The sequence below is a fragment of the Miscanthus floridulus genome, chromosome 3 (assembly GCF_019320115.1).
Source record: "Miscanthus floridulus cultivar M001 chromosome 3, ASM1932011v1, whole genome shotgun sequence".
NCBI classification, from domain to species: domain Eukaryota; kingdom Viridiplantae; phylum Streptophyta; class Magnoliopsida; order Poales; family Poaceae; genus Miscanthus; species Miscanthus floridulus.
Genome location: NC_089582.1, coordinates 66,456,368 through 66,475,477, shown reverse-complemented (window position 1 = coordinate 66,475,477; position 19,110 = coordinate 66,456,368). Strand labels below are relative to the sequence as shown.

Below are 19,110 nucleotides of genomic sequence, written 5' to 3'. Positions count from 1 at the left end.
ATTTAAAAGTATAATGAATTTAAACCTTTTGAGTTGATCTCGCTCAACCGAAGCTGTGTATTCCAATCTTCATAAAGTGAGGGTGCCAACATGTCAACTTTGATCTTTTTCACTTGAGCATAGCCATCTTGAGCACGTGACTTGATTCTATTCATCAAATTCTTGAATAATCCCAAATGTATCAAGTCACTTCCATCAAACACTCCAATAGTGATTTGATCCTTCATATTAACATGACCATCATAGCTTGATTAGTACCTCAACTAAATGCAGGTACTTCCTTCTTCACCCTAGCTAGGTTCTTCAGCCGCCAAGCCGTCGCTTGCCCTTCACCCTTGCTTAGTACCTCGAAGCCTTTCCTTGCTATCTTCACCATCTCAAGCCATCAAGTCACATCTTGTGTTGAATCATCCATTCATTTGTATTGTTATCTTTTTCATTTCAATTTAGCAAGCTTTAAATATAAGACCATTCCATATTCAATCCCTCATATCTTATTAATTAATTCTTACGAGCTTGCTTTCACATAGTACATGGAAATCCCACAATAACTAAGCCTTTGCATGAATTCCATTTGCATTATTGTCTTGTGCTTGAACTAGATTGTTTATACAACAACATATCATTTTAGCTTTCATTAAGTACCTGTGAGATAATCTATTACCTGTTCACACTTAGCAAACGGGTTAGACCTTTAATCACGTTGTCATTCAATTATCCAAAACCCACTAAAGGGCTATATGCACTTTCAATCTCCCCTTTTTGGTGATTGATGACAACTTGATTAAAGCTTACAAAAGAATATAAACATTTAAGCTTTTGGGTTCAATGATTTATGAGAGGCTCCCCCTTAATATGTGCTTATGATTAGAATTCACAAAATGATCTCAAATGTCAATTGCACATACTAAAATATATAGGAGACTCCCTCTAAATCATTGCATCCGTGGGGTGCATGTGTGTGTGACAAAGTAAAACCATGATGCGTATGACAAGATATATCACACAAGAATAAATATAAAGGCATCACATCAAATACTTTCATTCTAGCATGCATAGTCCTTATGAAAATAAATACAACACATGTATGTCACACATAGCACTCATTTCATATTTTCTCAAGTCCACAAGCCACTGATATATAAATAAAGATCATGTCTCAAGAGATACAAAGATAAAACATAAGTAAGTCTTATCTCTCACATGATACAATTATTTCAAACTCAAGATATACATCAATGAAGCAAACTACAAGCCTGTAGTACATATCTTCAGGTACAAAGATAAGCAAATGAAACTATCCTGAAGCTCTAATCAGTCTCTCTCCCCCTTTGTCATCTACCACCACAAAGGTCCAACAATGACATACTTAGGACAAAGGGGCTGCAAGCTGTATCTGATCTCTGACATCACTCTTCATCATCTTCATCTCTACCAGCATCCTCATCATCTGAGTGTGTAGCACCGGCTGGACGAGAACCACCCGCACTAGATGGGTCATAGAAACTACCCATGAGGTCACTCCACTAGTCTAAAGCATACTCGTCTGCAGCATTGGGACGTGGCTGAGAGTGAGTAGGCACCCGAGCCTAGTAGTGGTAAAGTGTCAGGGTGCTCTAGAGCCTGTTGCTGCTGTTGCTGTCACTGAAGGAACTCAACAAACTCTACATCGTACCTGCCCTACTACTGCTCCTCAGTCTCAGGCTCACTAGCTGCCTCATCTGATAGTGGAGACCTAGGAGGATCAAGCTCAAGTCTAGAAGCAATCTACTTTAGAGTCCAAGTGTCCTTCCTCCTAGCCTCCCTCTCCTTCTGCTGACAGGTCTGTAGGTCCTTGCACATCCCAAAGATAGCACTGAACATCTTGCGAATAGGAGAAGGAGGACTACAGTGACATGAAGAAGAATGTGAAGGAGCATGTGGTAGAGGAAAAGCTCATCCTGCTGCTGCACCACCCGTGAGTGCATCTGCCTCTAGTGCTGCTCCTCCTCCTGCTCCTGCTAGAGGTACACCAATCTCAGGTAGATCTACAACTATCTTCAGGACTTTATGCTTCTTGTCATACTCAAAGGTATGCCTTGTGACCTGCTCAATCATGTGCATGATGTAGGGAGCAAAACCATAGCCCTTGAGGGGCCTCTCGCTGACACTCCTGATCTCGCACCATATGAAGTCAAAGACGCTAAAAGGTCAGTGCATCAGGTGCCATCCTATGGAGCAGGTTCCTAGAATAATCTACAATATTGCCCTTGTCTCCACCATTGCAATCAATGGTCTTCCTAACATCCTGTCTAGGTATCTATAGGTAGGGTGAAGACCTAGAACCTTCTCCATTGCTCCTCTCTCACCTCCTGGTGGATACATGTAGGCGAGCTGCTCTAGAGGCAACACCTGCTCTGTGTGGATCATATCTTTCTAAAGATCATCATCTGAGAAGCCAAGTAGAGCTGCAAAAGCATCATAATCAACAATGTACCACTAGCCCTCAAGCATCAAGTGCATATGCCTCACATCCTCCTCAACATATAGAGTGGCATAGAATTGAGCGATCACCTCAGTGTTCCAGTCATGCTAGAACTCCATAATCTCAAACACCCCTGTATGCTGGCAAATAGAAATAGCATGATCAATGGAGGCCTTCTACAAATCTCTGACGTATTGCCAGTTCAATCCACTGAGACCTGACAATAACTGGGTTCCTAGTGAGGATCACACTGGTGTAGAAATCCATATGAAAGGCTATCTAAAATCGATGATCAAATTGAATCCTAGGCAAGCCCCTAGGATCAATTCTCCTCTCATCTCTGGCTCTTCTGGTCATGCCTTTCCCATGATAGTCAACTTGGGACACATAAGAAGGTACACTAGGTGGATGTATCTCAAGTAATCCATAGTGCATACCCTAGCCTGGCTGGTGCTGAGCTAGAGGTACTGGCTGCTCCTCCTCAATCTCTTGCTCATCATCTGAGCTGCCACCATCTGAACCTCTGTCAGTGCTCTTCCTCTTTCTGGTACTAGGGCTCCACTCTATACTCCTCCGTATCTATGTAAGAGGAAGAACTGTTGTCTCCCTCTTTGTACTGTGGAGCACCCCTAGTAGCCCTAGAGAGTCCCCTATTGCTGCCCTGCTCCTGCTAACTAAATCTGGGATGCATTTCCTATCTTGCCTTCTTGTATTTCTCTAATGCTGGATCATGCCTATGCTTGGATTTGGGCTCCTATCTTCCACTCATGGTTGTTGTCCTGTATCCAAAGATTTGCAAGGAATTTTAGATACATGCCCAAATGATAGCTTATTTTAGTAGAAACATAGAAATAAGGGTAATTATCTTATGCTTTGCAATCACCTCAACCAAACTAGGTCACAAGGTTCATAAAACACAATAGACAATTAAACTTAGTCCTGAATCAACTACTGAGAAGATTGAAACAAGGGAGCAAAGCCTGCTCTGCTATCCCATACCGGACACGTCCGGTATGCATGAGCGGATAGCAACCCTAACCAGGGTCCTTCGCTCAATCTTCAACCAATCCAATCCAAACTCTGGGCATTGCTTCTAGACAGGTAATGTAGCATATCTACCGAAGGGATTTCAAAATCATGCCATAACCACTTAGATCGGATGAGGTCCGGGATTAGGGTACCTTGAGAGAGTGAATGAAGACTGCGATTGGAAATCCAAGTCCCGGGGCCTTCGATCTTGATGCAAATCTCCTCCGATCCAATCTCCCTCTCTTCTTTTTCTCGGTTGAATCACTCGATCGCCAATACAGTGGAACATAGTGGTGGCAGGCGTCGGCTTGGAGGAGAGAAAAGAGAGATAGAGGATCAGGGCCGAAGGGGTACCGACCAGTTTTTATAGCCCCGCTCATACAGGACATACCGGACATGTCCTGGTATTTGCGGTCTAGCTGTTCTGGTTCCAAATTTTATTCACTTAATTCCAATCCCCTTCTTCATCATTTCTTGATCCAAAAACATGTATGTCCTTGATCCAAATAAGGTGTAATCACTTTTCTTATCCAAATGCCATGAGTATCACTTCTCTTTTCCAAATATTTGGCATATACAGATTTTGATTACTTGAGAGAGAGATTGTGAGACATAGTAGATTGTGGACTTAAGAAAGCCATGTCATATGTAATTAGCCAATCAAACAACCAAGGAGAGCTATAATTATCACATGACAAGGCTAGGTCACAAAGACCAAGGTTCAAATAATTTTTCAAATTCACACTACCTACACATGCTAGTTATGGGTTTTGAAAAATATCTCTCCTATGTCACACAAATGCACATTCTAACATATAAAGGGCCTTAGATGCACTTACAATGCATGTATATAAATACATACCTTTGCCTTGAGCCCACAAGAATACCACCAAGAAGATACATAGCATGATAATCTTTATGTTGACCTTAATTGCCAAATAATTATGCTAGATACGAAATAAATTCTTCATCCAAAGGACTACAAAGAATGCTAGATAATTTTTTAGTCCACAAGGTGGAAAATAGAAACTGAGCTCCCCCTAAATAAGTGCTTTAAGTAATTTGAATGACTTTCATCTAGCACTTCATTCTCTTAAGAATTTGGGAGTCAATTTTCTATTTTGAACCACAACCAAATAATTTACCATATTTAATCTTGAGTTCAAGAGATGCTCACAATGCATTAGGATTTGGTAAATCACAAGATTTTGAGTAAATTAAGGATATATGAAAAATATATGGATCAAAGACTCAGTTGTAATCCCATTAGTGTTCTGATTCCTACAATACCGGACACGTCCGGTAGGTATACCGGACACGTCCAAATACACAGAACAGAAACACTTTCTTTCTATCCCTAGCCATACTAGACACGTCTGATAGTAATACTAGACACGTCCGATAGGTGCAGGACAGAAATAATTAATTCGCTGCTTGTGATTCTTCATTTAGCTCTATTATTTATTGTATACCTGCATCTCAACAAATGAATTGCTCTACTAGAGAGCTATTAAAAACATCATATGACAAACATGATAATTATCAAGTAAAGCTAATTAGCCACTTTCAATTTTTCACAAATATGCCTATTTGTGAGTCATTGAACACAAAACAAATAAAGTGGCTATCCTATAAGATTTAGGTACTTGTTACCAATGGTGAAGATGAAATAAATGATATATTCATAAATTATCTTCGGGTCAACCATATAAGAGATTATGATAAGAATTGATTGATAGATTGAGTGAATATTATCAATTTGCTTGCTCAACCACCCCGAAGGCTTCATCTCATCACCAAGTACCTACATCATTAACCTAAGCACACTTTGGTACCCAACTCTTGTTGGGTCCTTTTGGGTTAGTCAACAAGTGCTTAGGCACCCAAATGGTTTTAGCACTAGTTTGTGGTGAACACATCACCTTGCTAGTGCTAACTCCATTTGTGGTCTTCCTAAGTATATCATTATAAACAAATGTGTTCAGGCTTAGGAGCGTTACCATTTGGGCATTCATAGCTTAGATGCCCCTTTCTTCTACAAGTATAGCATATGCGGCCTTTGTTTGCTCTATGGTTGTTTTGCTTGTATGGACATCTATCAACCTTGTAGCCCATCTCATTGCATCCATAGCATCTTCTTGTTGCAACTTGGGCTTCTTTTCTTGCCTCTTTGTACATTGGGCATTTCTTGGTAGGATGCCCCAATTTCTTGCTCATGAGACAAGCGCTTTGTCCATCACTTTTCTTTTGGTTGGCCAACTTGTTTGAGGCCTTTTGTTTGGCCACTTCACACTTGCCGACCCAACTCTTATGTGGACACATGGCCCACTCATGTCCATATAACCACAACTATAGCATAACCTTTTTCCATGTTTCTTGCTCTTGGCTGTGTTGGCCTTGCTTGAGATGTGATTCTTTTGTTGGGTTTTGGAGGAAGCAAGGTTTGAATCCTTCTCAAGCTTCTTCACCATGTTATCACGGTTATCTTGAGAAGGTTGTGCTTTCTCCTTACCCTTCAACTGAATACATCTTTCTTTAATCTTTCCACCTCTTCTTTGAGCTCTATATTTTCTATGAGATTTAGCTCAATCGAAGATTGGCTTACTTGAGGAGCATATTCATTAGTTCAAGAAATATTTAATTGAGATGGTGTACTAGTGAGTGAATGTGTAAGAGGTTGAGAAAATTTTACTGATGTGATCACAACCTCATGAGCTACCTCAAGCATGATGCTTGATTCTACTACTTCATCATGAGAGCACTTTAGATGAACATAGTTTGCTTGTAGCACATTATACTTGCTTGATAGTTCATCTAGCCTTGCCTTGAGCTCCAAGTTTTTCCTTCTCTAGTCATGAAACACTAGAAGAGGAGTTAGTAACTAAAGAATGCTCAATTGACAATTTTTTATACCTTTCACTTAGAGCCTTTAGTTCTTCCATCTTGGAGATGAGAAACAATTCTTACTTTTGAAGTGATTGCTCTTGCTTCTCAATCTATTCTTCAAGCTCGTCATTCTTTTCAACTATCTTCATGATGATGAACTTGTCTTTGTGGTTGAGATGATCAAGGTTGTAGTTGTCTTCAACTTCAACATCACTCTCATCTTGATCATCTACTTGTGCTTTCTCCTTTTCTTGATCTTTCTTGTTACTCTTCTTCTTGCTTTTCTTGGCCATGAGACACACGTGATGAGTATCATGAGATACTAAGGTTGACTCATCACTTGGTCACCACCGGGCTTGAGCATCATTGCAAACAACTGCTTACTGCTCTGCTGCCTCAGCCATACCAGACACGTCTGGTAGGCATACCGGACACGTATGGTATGTGCAGGCAGATAGCAGGTCATGCGCTGCTTGCACTTCTTGCTCCGGCTCGGTGCTCTTGAGGTCTTGTGAGGCTTCTTCGCTATATGAAGACATAATGGAACACATTTTCCATTGACTTGATCTCAAGTGCATCATCACATTTGGATTTTCCATATAAATCAAAAAGTCTAGTCCAAATGAGATGAGCACTCTATAGAGGTGGTTGTCCAATAAGATTGCCTCATCTTGAACCTCTGCATTCAATGTACTCAACATGACATTAATAGCTTGAGCATTCAGTTGCACACATATCTCCTCTTTTGACAAATTTTTGTAGTTACTCCAATCAACTATAGGAAGAGGTATGCTTGCATCCACAATATGCTCAACAAGAGGACTAATATCCCTAAAAGCATTGAGTACATGAATTGACCAAGGTAGAAAGTTTGAACCATCATTTTGGAGAAGCACCGGCTTCAACTCGATGGGCGTCGACATTCTTTTCTCACGACGGTGAAGCTTTAGGTGAGAACCTCGCTCTAATACCAATTGAAAGGACCTAGGATGCCGCCTAGAGGGGGGTGAATAGGCGTTTATGAAAATTAACACCTTTAAATGCGGAAACAATTAGAAAAGGGAGTTTCCAAAATGAAAACTCCAAATTAAAAGTAATACCACCCCTCACAAGTTAGCCACAGAGTAAACAAGATATAAAGAATATATCTAGAAGCTACAACCCTGCAACATAAAGTTAGAACACAAATCAAATAATATTCAGCCCTGAGCTCTAATACCAGACATGTTCGGTATATACGATTTCTGCAGATCAGCCCCAAACTTGCTCCTTTTGATTTCTATCTTCAAACCAAAATGCAGGCACCTGCAGAGATGACAATATACATAGAGAATCTACACAAGAGCTGGAGCAACACAAATATCAAATGAAATGCGAACTGAGACACGATATTTGTTTTACCGAAGTTCGGACTCGTTTGAGTCCTACTCTCCATTGAGGGGGCTACGGGCAACCCAGCGAAGGTCAGCCCTAGAGGGTACCACGAAGGTCACTCTAGCCGGAGTCTTTTCCAACTCCTTTTCCTCCTTCCACTAGTTGATTCCAAGGCGGCGGAATAGACCGTTATAAACTTTCCGAGGCACACCACAATCTCTCGGGTGCTCTCCAGCGACGCCTAACCATCTAGGACCGAATGGTCCAAGAGTAATAAATGCGAATCACAAGATTGACAATATGCACAAGTGCTCAAGTGGTTGGATTGCTCTCTTTTTGAATTTCACTCAACCCACAATTTGATTTGGCAAATTTGATCAAACACTCACTAAGAGAGGGTTGGAAGAGTTGGCAAAGCTCAAAAACATGCTAGAGGATCAGCAGAATTAGCAGCCTCCAAAGGTGGAGGTTTGGGGGTATTTATAGCTCCTTGGAAAAACTAGTCATTTTATAGCCGTTGCCATACCGGACAGCATACCGGACACGTCCGGTATGACTTACACTGCGCCAACGGTAACTAAGTTACAGTGTCAATGTGAGGCATCGGAACTCCCGATGAATGCCGGAACTCTCGACTCACGTTAGAACTCCCGACCCTCAGCATATTTGAAAACTAAGTAACTGAGTTGAAGTTTGTGAGTTGTCGAAACTCCCGACGCATGCTGGAACTTCCGACCGTTGGAGCTTCCGACTCACGTCGGAACTCCTGACCCTCAAGGCATTTGAAAACTAGCTGTTGGCCTCTGGTTGTTCATACCGGACACGTCCGGTATGACCAGGACAGTGAACCATCTAAGTCAGTTAAGCGCAACACATCGGAACTCCCGACCGTTGGAACTTCCGACTCACGTTGGAACTTCCGACAAACCAACCAGAGAACAACAAGAATTTTATCGTTGCTCGGCACATACCAAACACGTCTGGTACGTCTGGTATTGCCAGATCAGCAAAAAAAATAGATTAGCTCTTTTGTCTCTCAAATACTCAAAACTCACGTGGGTTGGCTTGAGCACTTATGAAATATTATCTATCAACATGATGCATCCCTCTTAATAGTACGACATTCCTATTAACTCAAATTTAAAAGTATAACAGATTTAAACCTTTTGAGTTGATCTCGCTCAACCGAAGCCGTGTATTCCAATCTTCATAAAGTGAGGGTGCCAACATGTCAACTTTGATCTTTTTTACTTGAGCATAGCCATCTTGAGCACGTGACTTGATTCCATTCATCAAATTCTTGAATAATCCCAAATGTATTAAGTCACTTCTATCAAACACTCCAATAGTGATTTGATCCTTCACATTAACATGACCATCATAGCTTGATTAGTACCTCAACTAAATGCAAGTACTTCCTTCTTCACCCTAGCTAGGTTCTTCAGCCGCCAAGCCATCGCTTGCCCTTCACCCTTGCTTAGTACCTCGAAGCCTTTCTTTGCTATCTTCACCATCTCAAGCCATCAAGTCACATCTTGTGTTGAATCATCCATTCATTTGTATTGTTATCTTTTTCATTTCAATTTAGCAAGCTTTAAATATGAGACCATTCCATATGCAATCCCTCATGTCTCATTAATTAATTCTTACGAGCTTGCTTTTACATAGTACATGGGAATCCCACAATATCTAAGCCTTTGCATGAATTTCATTTGCATTGTTGTCTTGTGCTTGAACTAGATTATTTATACAACAACACATCATTTTGGCTTCTATTAAGTACTTGTGAGATAACCTATTACCTGTCCACACTTAGCAAACGGGTTAGACTTTTAATCACGTTGTCATTCAATTATCCAAAACCCACTAAAGGGCTAGATGCACTTTCACTGTCTTATCCTATTGACCTTGATGATGTCGTGGTTCCTGTTCCGACACTGCTCCACCTCCATCTCCACCCCCATCTCGCCACCCCTAAAAACCTGCTGCCCTTCCATGCTTTTCACAGTGCGTCGGCCAGTGCAACGATGTTTCCTCCATCATGATTTGCCATAGGATTCCCCTGGTTTCGTGGTCAGGGGTTTGGGCGTGTTGCAGGTCGAGGTTCCACACTTCCGCTGGGATTAGTGATGGATTGTCTCTTGTTTGGTTGATTTGGTGTTCACATTTTTTAGGAACTTTCTTTTGTACCAGCACAAATGCACATATGCTTCTTGCTTCATCCAGCTTGGATTCCTCTAAAATGACAGATTGCGGTTTATGCATCTAGGTAATTCGTTTGGTGATTTCCGTGTCCGGACGGAAAAAGCGTTTGATTTTACGTTGTGTCGATCTGCAGCATAGAAAAAAAACAAGAACCCTAACCAGCTTTGTATGTAACTATTCAGGTCTAGAGTTCAGTGATCCACTGCGCTCGAGAAATAAGATGGTTTGCATCTCCAAAAACAAGAACCCTTGGTAAGTCTGCATGAAATGGAATGTTTTCTTCCCTGATTTAGAATTGTGATAGCAAGTGTTTTTTCCAAGGCTAAGAGGGAAAATTATACTGGTTGCCTCTGCAGTTAGCTGAGCAGATAGAGCAGTGTTCTTTCTCCCTCTATTCTCTGTTCTATACTTCCAATTATATTTGGCTCACTACAATGGATTCTTATATATTAACATAGTACTGCCTACTATATAAAAAATCTTTTATGTCCAGATTAATATATGTACATATAGAATAATATGTTCATTCGTATTTGAACTCCTCTGCTTTATCTACCTAGAAAATTAGTTGCGTTGCATCTCAGAATTGCCATTCAGTACTGCTACACCTATGTACATCGTTGTAGTGAATTTTAAGAATACTTTTGACGCGATCACTTCTACTTCCATCTGTTTACTGAATTGGACGAGCTTTGCTAATTCCTAATCAGATGAGATTGAGATACATGTGTTCGTTTTGCTTTGGTAGTTCCTGGTAAGATACATGTCTCCTAATAATTATGTGGAAAAAAAGATACATGCATCTATGCTTGTATGGCAGCAAACTAAAACAATGTTGCTCAATAGTATTCTAAGTTACCTTATTCTAGAGTAGACAATTAACTATGGACTTACAGAATATAGTAATGTTAATGCATCGCCTCATGCCTTTCTAGATTTATAATTAGTATTGGTGATTCAGTGCTTTTACTCAGTGATTCAGGATTTCAAATGGCAGCAGACGTAGTGCCTGAAATTACAACTCGACAAGGTTCTACAGATGCAGAAGTAGTGTCAAATTAGTTGTCGAATGCACCCATGGTACCCAGCTAATATGCTTCCAGCATACTACTATCTTGGTAAGTTCCATTCCCCAGTTTCTGTTACTTTTTTTGTGAATTGCAGAGTCGAGTCTAATTATTGCTTGTGTTCTCTCCTAGGCCTACAATGTGACAGTTTCCTGTTACAGTTAAGTTTGTGTGGTTGGATATTTTAAGGATCTTATTAAATGTGTCCACCCTATTTTGGTACATTGTATGAGAACCGGAAGAAATAGTAGAACTAGCGGAAATATTGGCATTTCTAGCCTGAGATTTCTTCTCCTACTCTCTTAGGTGAGTAATCTCTTTTATTCTCCATCAGAATATCTATATTATTTCTTCTTCATGATGTGTACATAGTATAGTTAACCTTTGTGTAATGTTTTCTTACCAGGGAACTATTATTCAGAAAACTCAAATTGATTGTTTCATCTATCTGTACAAGATGATGCCAATACATGTAAGGGACATATTTTGTCGCTACACTACAGTCTTTCTATTACTGCATTGAAATTAATTTGTTGATCTATCACTTATTTTTGTTCTTTAGTAGCTAAAACAAATTCAGGTTGTCTTTTGAAAACCAAGATGATAGTGGAGGGTTTCCTAGTGGTGGAGAAAAATCCTAAATATCCAGTTATTGCATTGGTAAGTTTGGCTTGTGCATCTTGGTTACTATACTTAATTAGCTCAAGAATAGACTGTGAAAGGCGTCTTGTGCCTTGTGCATTGATAAGAATAGACTGTGATGAGGCTTCACAATATAACGTGAAGATTATTAAAAAGCCTCTCACTCTAGATGAAAAAACAATTACTTGTTGTCCTTTGTAGTCTGGGGCTAAAGCAAAATCAGGTCCACCTTTTGAAAACAGGTTGTTGGTGGAGGGTTTCCTAGCAGCAAAGTGAAAATCCTGAAATTCCCGAAATAAAAGTTGTGTGCTTCTATGCATTAATTGCATTTTGATGTTGCTTCTGCTTTTACTTAATTAGCTCAAGGTGTCCATATAGAATTGTAGAGTAATTAAAAAGCTGCTACCAAGTATGCATCCTCTGTATATGATCTTTCAACTTTTGCTCTAATCCATTTTTTATTTTGCTTTCTGTACATTAGGTTTCTAGCTCAAAGTTAACATTTCCTGAATTATGAAGCATTTGGAATGCCATTAGAGAGTAATGTTCTGAAACGGCATGTTTTAGTTATGCTAAAAAAGTGTTCTGAAGAAAATGTGAATAGTTGGATAAAAATGCTAAATTTACATTGTTAAATTCATGCTAGCTGTGTCATGTTACACCTCTAGACTACCATTTTACAAATGTTAAATTCATGCTAGCTGTGATGGTTTTTGGACAATAATCCTGTCTGTATAAATGAATAGATGAGATGGTGAGCTCATCTATGTTAAAAAAGAGCGTACCCAGTGCAGAGAGCTCCCGCTCTGTGCGGGGTCTGGAGAAAGGGTGGTAGTGGCAAGCTTTACCCTCGCCTGTGCAATACGAGGAGACCGCAACTCGAACCCGGAACCTATGTTACTTATACCAAAATTTATCAGGTTTGAGTGAACTGTGATATTAATCCAATGGTTCTTTGATGATCCAAGCAAGTTTTCGTGATCCCAATCTCCGATTCAGGTGTGGAGCTAGGCAGCTTGGCGAGCAACTAGATGAGGTAGTGTCGTAGTCTGTAGGTCGGGGAAGTGGCCAGGCAATGGCTGTCCAGTTAAAGTTTACATGGGTGTTGCAGGCTGAGGCACAGAGAGCCCTAACTTTGAAGCTTCCTCAATTCCAGACAGAAGCTTCCTCTATGTGATGAAAAATCTGTACTTGCTAGGATATGAACTTGCCAAACAATCATTGTAATATCCATATTTATCCATGCAATAGATGAGCTTGATAGCATATGAACAACTGTGAACCAATTGACATATAAACTTCATCAACGATGTTGTGGTGGCTAATGGTTTGCCCCCGATGCTTTTATTGTTTGTGCTGGAAAATGGTCCTACTCTTATTGCCAGTTTCTCTATAAACCTGGTCACAACATTTGATGCATATCATTTACACTCTCATGCTTCGTAGAAAACCAAAACGAATGAAGTGAAACGGGTCTACGTGAATGGGCGCCCGCAAATCACTAGTGCGAATCAAATGGCAAGAGCTGCATGCAATGCATTGCTGAAGAAGCAGGAAGGAATGGATTTTTTTTTTTTTTGGAACAAGGAAGGAATGGATTAATCGCAACTACTAACACCGATCGAGTGAGTCCGTGAGGTCAGTAGCTAGGCCCGGAGCCGAGCCCGTAGCTGCTGAGTATCTGGCCGCAGTTGGGGAGCGGCTGATTCTTGAGGAAGCCCAGCGGGTTGGCGCGGCGCACGGTGGTGGCGAGCCCGGCGCCGGCGTCCGTGAGCAGCTCCACCTGCGCGCGGTCGCGGCCCACCTCCTTCTCGGCGCACCCGGGCACGGGGCTGCTGACCAGCACCACCGAGCACACCTCCTCGGCGCCGCGGTTGTCCACCAGCTCGATGCGGTACCGCCCCGCCGCGTCCGTGGTGCCCTCCGGCCGACCGCTCCACCGCGCCGCTCGCGCTCATGTAGTGCCGGCACTCCAGCCGCACCTTGGCGCCCGCGATCGGCGTCGTCGCGTTCGTCTCGAACCCCGCCCGGCACGTGTCGCAGTACACCGAGCCGTCCACGAAGAAGTCGTCGTCCCGCGCCGCGGCGGCCAGCAGGCCACCGCTGGCTGCTGCCGCCGCCGCCGCCACCACCACCGCGGCCAGCAGCACCTCTGTTATGCACCGTGGTCGTCCCATCGTCAACACCTCCGTTGTTAGTTATCGATTGATCAGCAGCGAGGTGCGATCGTCGCTGCCGAAACAATATACTGTATGTAGCAGTGGTAGTGGTAGCAAGCAGAGACGAACGTTCGATGCAGAGCAATTGTAGTATAGCTAGCTAAGAATGGCAGAGGCCGTCCGTCCGTCCGTCTATATGTCGTGATTTAGTAGACCAATAAAATTCTGACCATGCGAAAAATAAAGATAAATGTAGTATGTATATATGCTGGCACTGCCTCATCTCTCTACGTACATACATGTATGTCGTGCGAACTCAAAAGAATACAATACAACATATATATAATGTCAAATGAAAACTAAATATACGCAGCAAGCAACAGAGTATCTAGTAAGCCATGAGGCCTGCGGCCATCATGACGGCGGCGAGGGCGCCAAAACCGGTGGCCTTGGTAGCGGCAGAAGCGGGCGTGGACGTGGGCGGGGGAGAGTTGGCGGCGGGAGCACCGGCGGGGGCGAGGGAGTTGGCGCTGGGCACGACGTCGATCTGGATCTTCATGCCTCCGGTGCAGTGGCCAGAGAAGCTGCAGATGAAGTAGCGGGTGCCGGGGGAGGCGAGGGCGATGGCGTCGTTGCCGGAGTTGTGGGTGGCAATGGGGTTGGCGTTGGAGCAGGAGTCGTAGTCCGCCTTGCTCACCTCCACCACGTCGTGCGCCTGTGGCGAGTACTTGAACACGATCTGGTCGCCCGGGTGGAACCTCTTTGAGGAGACCCAGGTGCCGTAGTTGGTGCTCAGGTCCCAGGACCCGCCCGGCTCGCCCACGTTGTAGGTCGCCGCCGACGCCATTCCCAGCAGGACGGCTGCTGCCATCACGGCCACGGCAACGGGCGCAAGCCTGCTTGTTGCCATGTCGATCGTCTGCTGGAAGGGGAGATGATTAAGCAGAGGAGGGCAGAGACTATTGCCAAGCTTCTTGGAGCTAGGTTGCAGGAGCTTGTTTAATTAGCTTGTGTGAATTGGATGATGGTTTGATCCTTTGGGCTGGATTTGGGCGCATATATATAGCATGCATGTGTATATGTGATCCATGCGACAGCGCGGTAGGTGGCAGATACATGTGCGTTAGGCAACAGAGAAATGCCGTTGTGAAAAGGTATACGCATGTACGTACCGTCACACGTCAGAGCATAGTTTTCCGTCGTGGACTACTATTGTGCAATTTACGTGTTAAAGTTGTGGCCACACCAGTATGTATACTTGGTCCAAGTCAATAAAAAATACGAGTAGCGTGCACTTCAGCACTTGGTCCGACTAAAAAATATGCGTATGTCACGACGGGCAGATGGACCGACCGCGATGTTGTTTCACGTTTCAACGCGGCGAATCGGCAGCTAGCCAGGGTGGTTGGCGTGCTGACCTTTTCGTCTGCGCCTTGCCCCGTCGTATCTCCAGGCTCCATTCAAGATCGGGTCAGTTTCACACTGGTACGCTGCTCTTAACTTCGATGCTACCTACTCCAATCCCGCGTTGAACATGTCATCCATACATTTTAGGTGCCGTTTGATTCACAAACAGCAATGGTAACGCTGAGGGCACGTACAACGCGTCCCTTCCATCCGTCTGTAAGTCGCAGTTTTTGCAAAAACAACCCTGTGGAAGTCTGGAGACGGAGGCCGCGTCGTCTCGCGAGACGACGGGGAAGTCTCAGTGGTCCGAGGCTCAGACGGCTACTCCAGCAGTGTTGTAAGAGCAAGTATAATAGCAGGCTGTAAGCCGACTAAATGCTGAGGTGGAGGAGAGAGGAGAGGAGAGAGAGGAGAAGCGGGCTGTAAGCTTACAGCCGGTTTGGGCACAAGAACCAAGAAAGTCTGTGAGAGAGACAAATGGGTCATGTATTAACTGTAAAGAGCTAACTACTATATGAGTGGACTGAGAGAAGGCTACAAAGAATCTTACGGCTAGCAAGCCGGCTATATTATTAACCTTGCTCTAAGACAACCCTCTCCGAGTCGACGGCTCGCGGATCCCATGCGCGCGGGGTTCTGATTTCGGCGCGCACGCTCACGGGCTTCCGTCGGGGGCCAGACACGGCCGGTGCCGGGTCGCCGGGGCACGAACGAGCTCTGCCTCGCGTCGTTCTACCACCGCGCGCCTATGTCCGCAGCAGCAGGGGTGTGGGGGAGGCATCGACGGGGAGCGTCGCGCTCTGGGACATGGCCGGCCGGAGCCGGAGAGTCGTGCTCGAGCTCATCAGTACCAAGATCCACCCTGTAAGCACGCCGCTCCTCGCTCCTCGTCCTTGTCCTCGTCCTCGTCCTCGTCCAATTCACCAGCACATTGTCCGTCTTTTTTTTTCTCTCTCGCTACTACTTGAATTACTTCGAGTTGACCTGCTTGCTTATTCTTGATAAGTCCCCCGCAAACTTATCAAGCAAGTAGTATGAAAATATTCATCGCAGATATGAATTGATTTGTATTTGGCAATGATTCTACATGGATCCGAACAACTCAACTTATTCCTTTTCTTGTCTCAGGGATCTAAATGTTCTTAGCAGAGTGGCTTCACTTTGAGTCCTTGACACAACTTGTCGATGCCTAATTCCTGATATATGTTTCTTACTGTTGTTTTAGAATGAACTAATGCCTGGTCGTTGCTGCTGTTTGATGTTGAGTTAAACCAGTACCAATTTGTTGCTGAAAATTCGTTTTGTGTTACTGTGTGGAACTGAAGTCATTGCAGTGGTGCAGTCTGTTCCCTTTTCCTTACTTTGGCAAGGCATTATGCATTTGCAGAGCTATACTGTATTTTCCTCCTAGCAGTTACATGATCAAATTGAAGCATATAAGTTTTTAGGCTTCAACATCTGATAGGTTACTATTATTAGCCGATTACTGATTCTAGCATATTGCAGTGAGTCTACACTCTGATATTGTTCTCTGGTGCTTGGCGTGAGGAAGAGTAGAAGGATGTGCTGCTGGACTGTTGTAGCTTGGATGCTCATGTTTCATCTGATTTTGGCAAAAAAATAAAGAGCAGGAAGGTGAGGCTGTAGACTGCATGCGTGTATTGATTTTTCAGTTCAGTGTGAATGTGCTGCTATTTTTCTGAAACTGTGAACATGATGCTATTTTCTGAAAATTCAGCCAGTACTATTTTTTTTGTTATACCATGGACAGGGAAGTCCTTAGATGACTTTTGTTATACATAGCTAGTAAATCATTAGTTTGCAAATGATTTTGTCCTATATGTAGTAAATTGAGCAACCTGCATATGTTAAACAACCTCTTTCATATATTGCCAACTTGACATACATGTATGCACTACTTTGTGTAGGTTTTTTTGGCGGACCTGGGTTATGAGGACTTGTAGCTATATATAATATGATTATTATATTGATGGTTTTTAAAATATTATAATCATATTGCTCTTATTTATCCTTGATGAATTTTCTATCAAATAGCCACACAGTGGTATACAAAAATTTATTTACAGTTGATCCTAGCTACATGCAAAACATTAAACAACTTAGAGATGGATCCCTGTCTATGGGTTGTATGACCCGTCTTTATACCTGTCTGTATGATAGAATCGAGGCGCTTAGAGACGTACCCCTGTCTGTAGGTTGTACATGACCTAAGGGCCCGTTCATTTGGAGCCCGGAATGGCATGGAATTATTCCTGGCCGGCAACTATTCAATAATTTACACTGGGCTGGAATCAATCCTGGCATGGAAGAGCCGGCAACGGTTAACCGAACGACGCCTAAGGGAATGCATAAACAACTAATTAGGTTCTGTTTTGTTGAGCAAGCAGTCGATCAAATCGCTACTGCAACCCTTTACGGCCCCATTCGCTTGGAGGAAATCTGGAGAAATCTGGATGATTCTGGAGGATTTTGTGAGAGGAAAATACTATTGCCGATGAAAAAAAAGAAACGAATTAAGCCAGATTTAAGGACACGCGAACGGGGCCTACAGCACAAATCGAGCGGGAACAGATTTCGGCAGCCGCGGCATCTGTTGCCCCGGCAGCAGAATACGAACTAATGTAATTGGTTTTAGGCTGTGATCACCTATGTGTTCCGTTTTACATTTAGTATAAAAGCAGCCTACGGTATATCCCTGCGGGAAATAAATCGACGATGCATAGAATCGAAATTAATGACCCAGTTCACTGGTTAAACTGAAAAAAAAGAAAGAGAAAACAAGGAGTCCTGACATGACTGATCCCAGCTCAGCCAAAAGATCGTTGATGCAAAAACATCCGGAAGAGAAAGAAATAATCCACTTCGATCAGTGAAGGATTCGGTGAAAATGTTAGAGAGAAAGAAATGGACATTGAGTTTTTTTGGATTTAATTGGATTTGATCTACTTTTGGTTTAATTAAAATCAAATAAATCTTAAAATCAATATAAAATGCTAGGTACATTAAAATTTTAATCCTGTGTGAGATTTCGATTAAATGTTGACTCAACTCAAATAGGTGGTTCGTGTGTACACCGGTTGTGAAGTTGAAAAGGGGTACCACATGCTTGTTGTGATGCAGGGTGGGCTGCATCTTGCCACTTGGGCCTGTTTGATGGAGCCATCAAACAAGCATTTATTTAGGACAAATCACTTCATAGTTTTGTCACCTTACTTTGAAGTTTACTCCTATCTCAATGGTAGCGTCACCGACGTCCAGGTGCATTCCTCAGTATTTTCTTCCACCGGCGGTGCTGTGCACGCAAGTTTTGCCGAGGAGAGTACGGCTATGTGTGGGGTAACTCGGTTAGGGTGGCATTGGCATGCATGCAAGCTCTAATGTGGCGCGGACGACGCACATGCGAGCTGGGCTTAGGAGGAAGAAGGGGAGCCCTATTGTTGGCACTTCGCTTGTCGTACTAACACCATGTTGCGCTGTTCATCGAGTCGATCGAGTGAATCTTGCAATGCCTCTTCAGCCGTCTCTTTATTATAGGCCCGCACTCGAGGTGACCCATAGTCGAGCTCGGTTAGAAGAAGGGAGCGAAACCAATTGATCTGTTGGGCGTCGTTCAAAGACTCCATAGGACCACTAGGTAGCTCTTGCTTCCACTTCCCAACAAACGGTGCTAATCTTTCGAAGATTCGTGGTTTGAGTCCTTGTATTATGCAGCCGTTAGCTCTCTCGACTTGATCATTCGTCTGCTGGATGTGCCATAGACACCCAACGCACGTTGATGTGCTTTCTGTCACAGAACTCTAGGAATTTGTGTCCTATGAACTGAGTGTCATTATCCTTGATCTTGAGATCCAATGGC

The 19,110-nt window shown here is 43.1% G+C and overlaps 1 protein-coding gene, 1 long non-coding RNA gene and 1 pseudogene across 2 annotated transcripts; 1 reads left to right on the top strand and 2 right to left on the bottom strand.

Annotated features, from left to right (window-relative positions):
* Positions 1-12,953: 12,953 nt before the first annotated feature.
* On the bottom strand, positions 12,954-13,929 carry LOC136545906 (major pollen allergen Lol p 11-like; annotated as a pseudogene).
* Positions 13,930-14,067: 138 nt separating this feature from the next.
* LOC136545907 (mavicyanin-like) lies at positions 14,068-14,869 on the bottom strand. The gene has a single exon (XM_066537876.1). The coding sequence runs from the start codon at positions 14,734-14,736 to the stop codon at positions 14,215-14,217; it is 522 nt and encodes a 173-aa protein (XP_066393973.1). The 5' UTR covers positions 14,737-14,869; the 3' UTR covers positions 14,068-14,214.
* Positions 14,870-15,800: 931 nt separating this feature from the next.
* Positions 15,801-17,388, top strand: LOC136545905 (uncharacterized). The gene is made up of 3 exons (XR_010781183.1): positions 15,801-16,097; positions 16,740-16,868; positions 17,162-17,388. It is a non-coding gene; the product is annotated as an uncharacterized lncRNA (long non-coding RNA).
* Positions 17,389-19,110: the final 1,722 nt, after the last annotated feature.

What these genes read in the sequence shown, in the direction of transcription:
- LOC136545907 (XM_066537876.1), bottom strand. Translation starts at nt 14,736, where the DNA reads ATGGCAACAAGCAGGCTTGCGCCCGTTGCCGTGGCCGTGATGGCAGCA.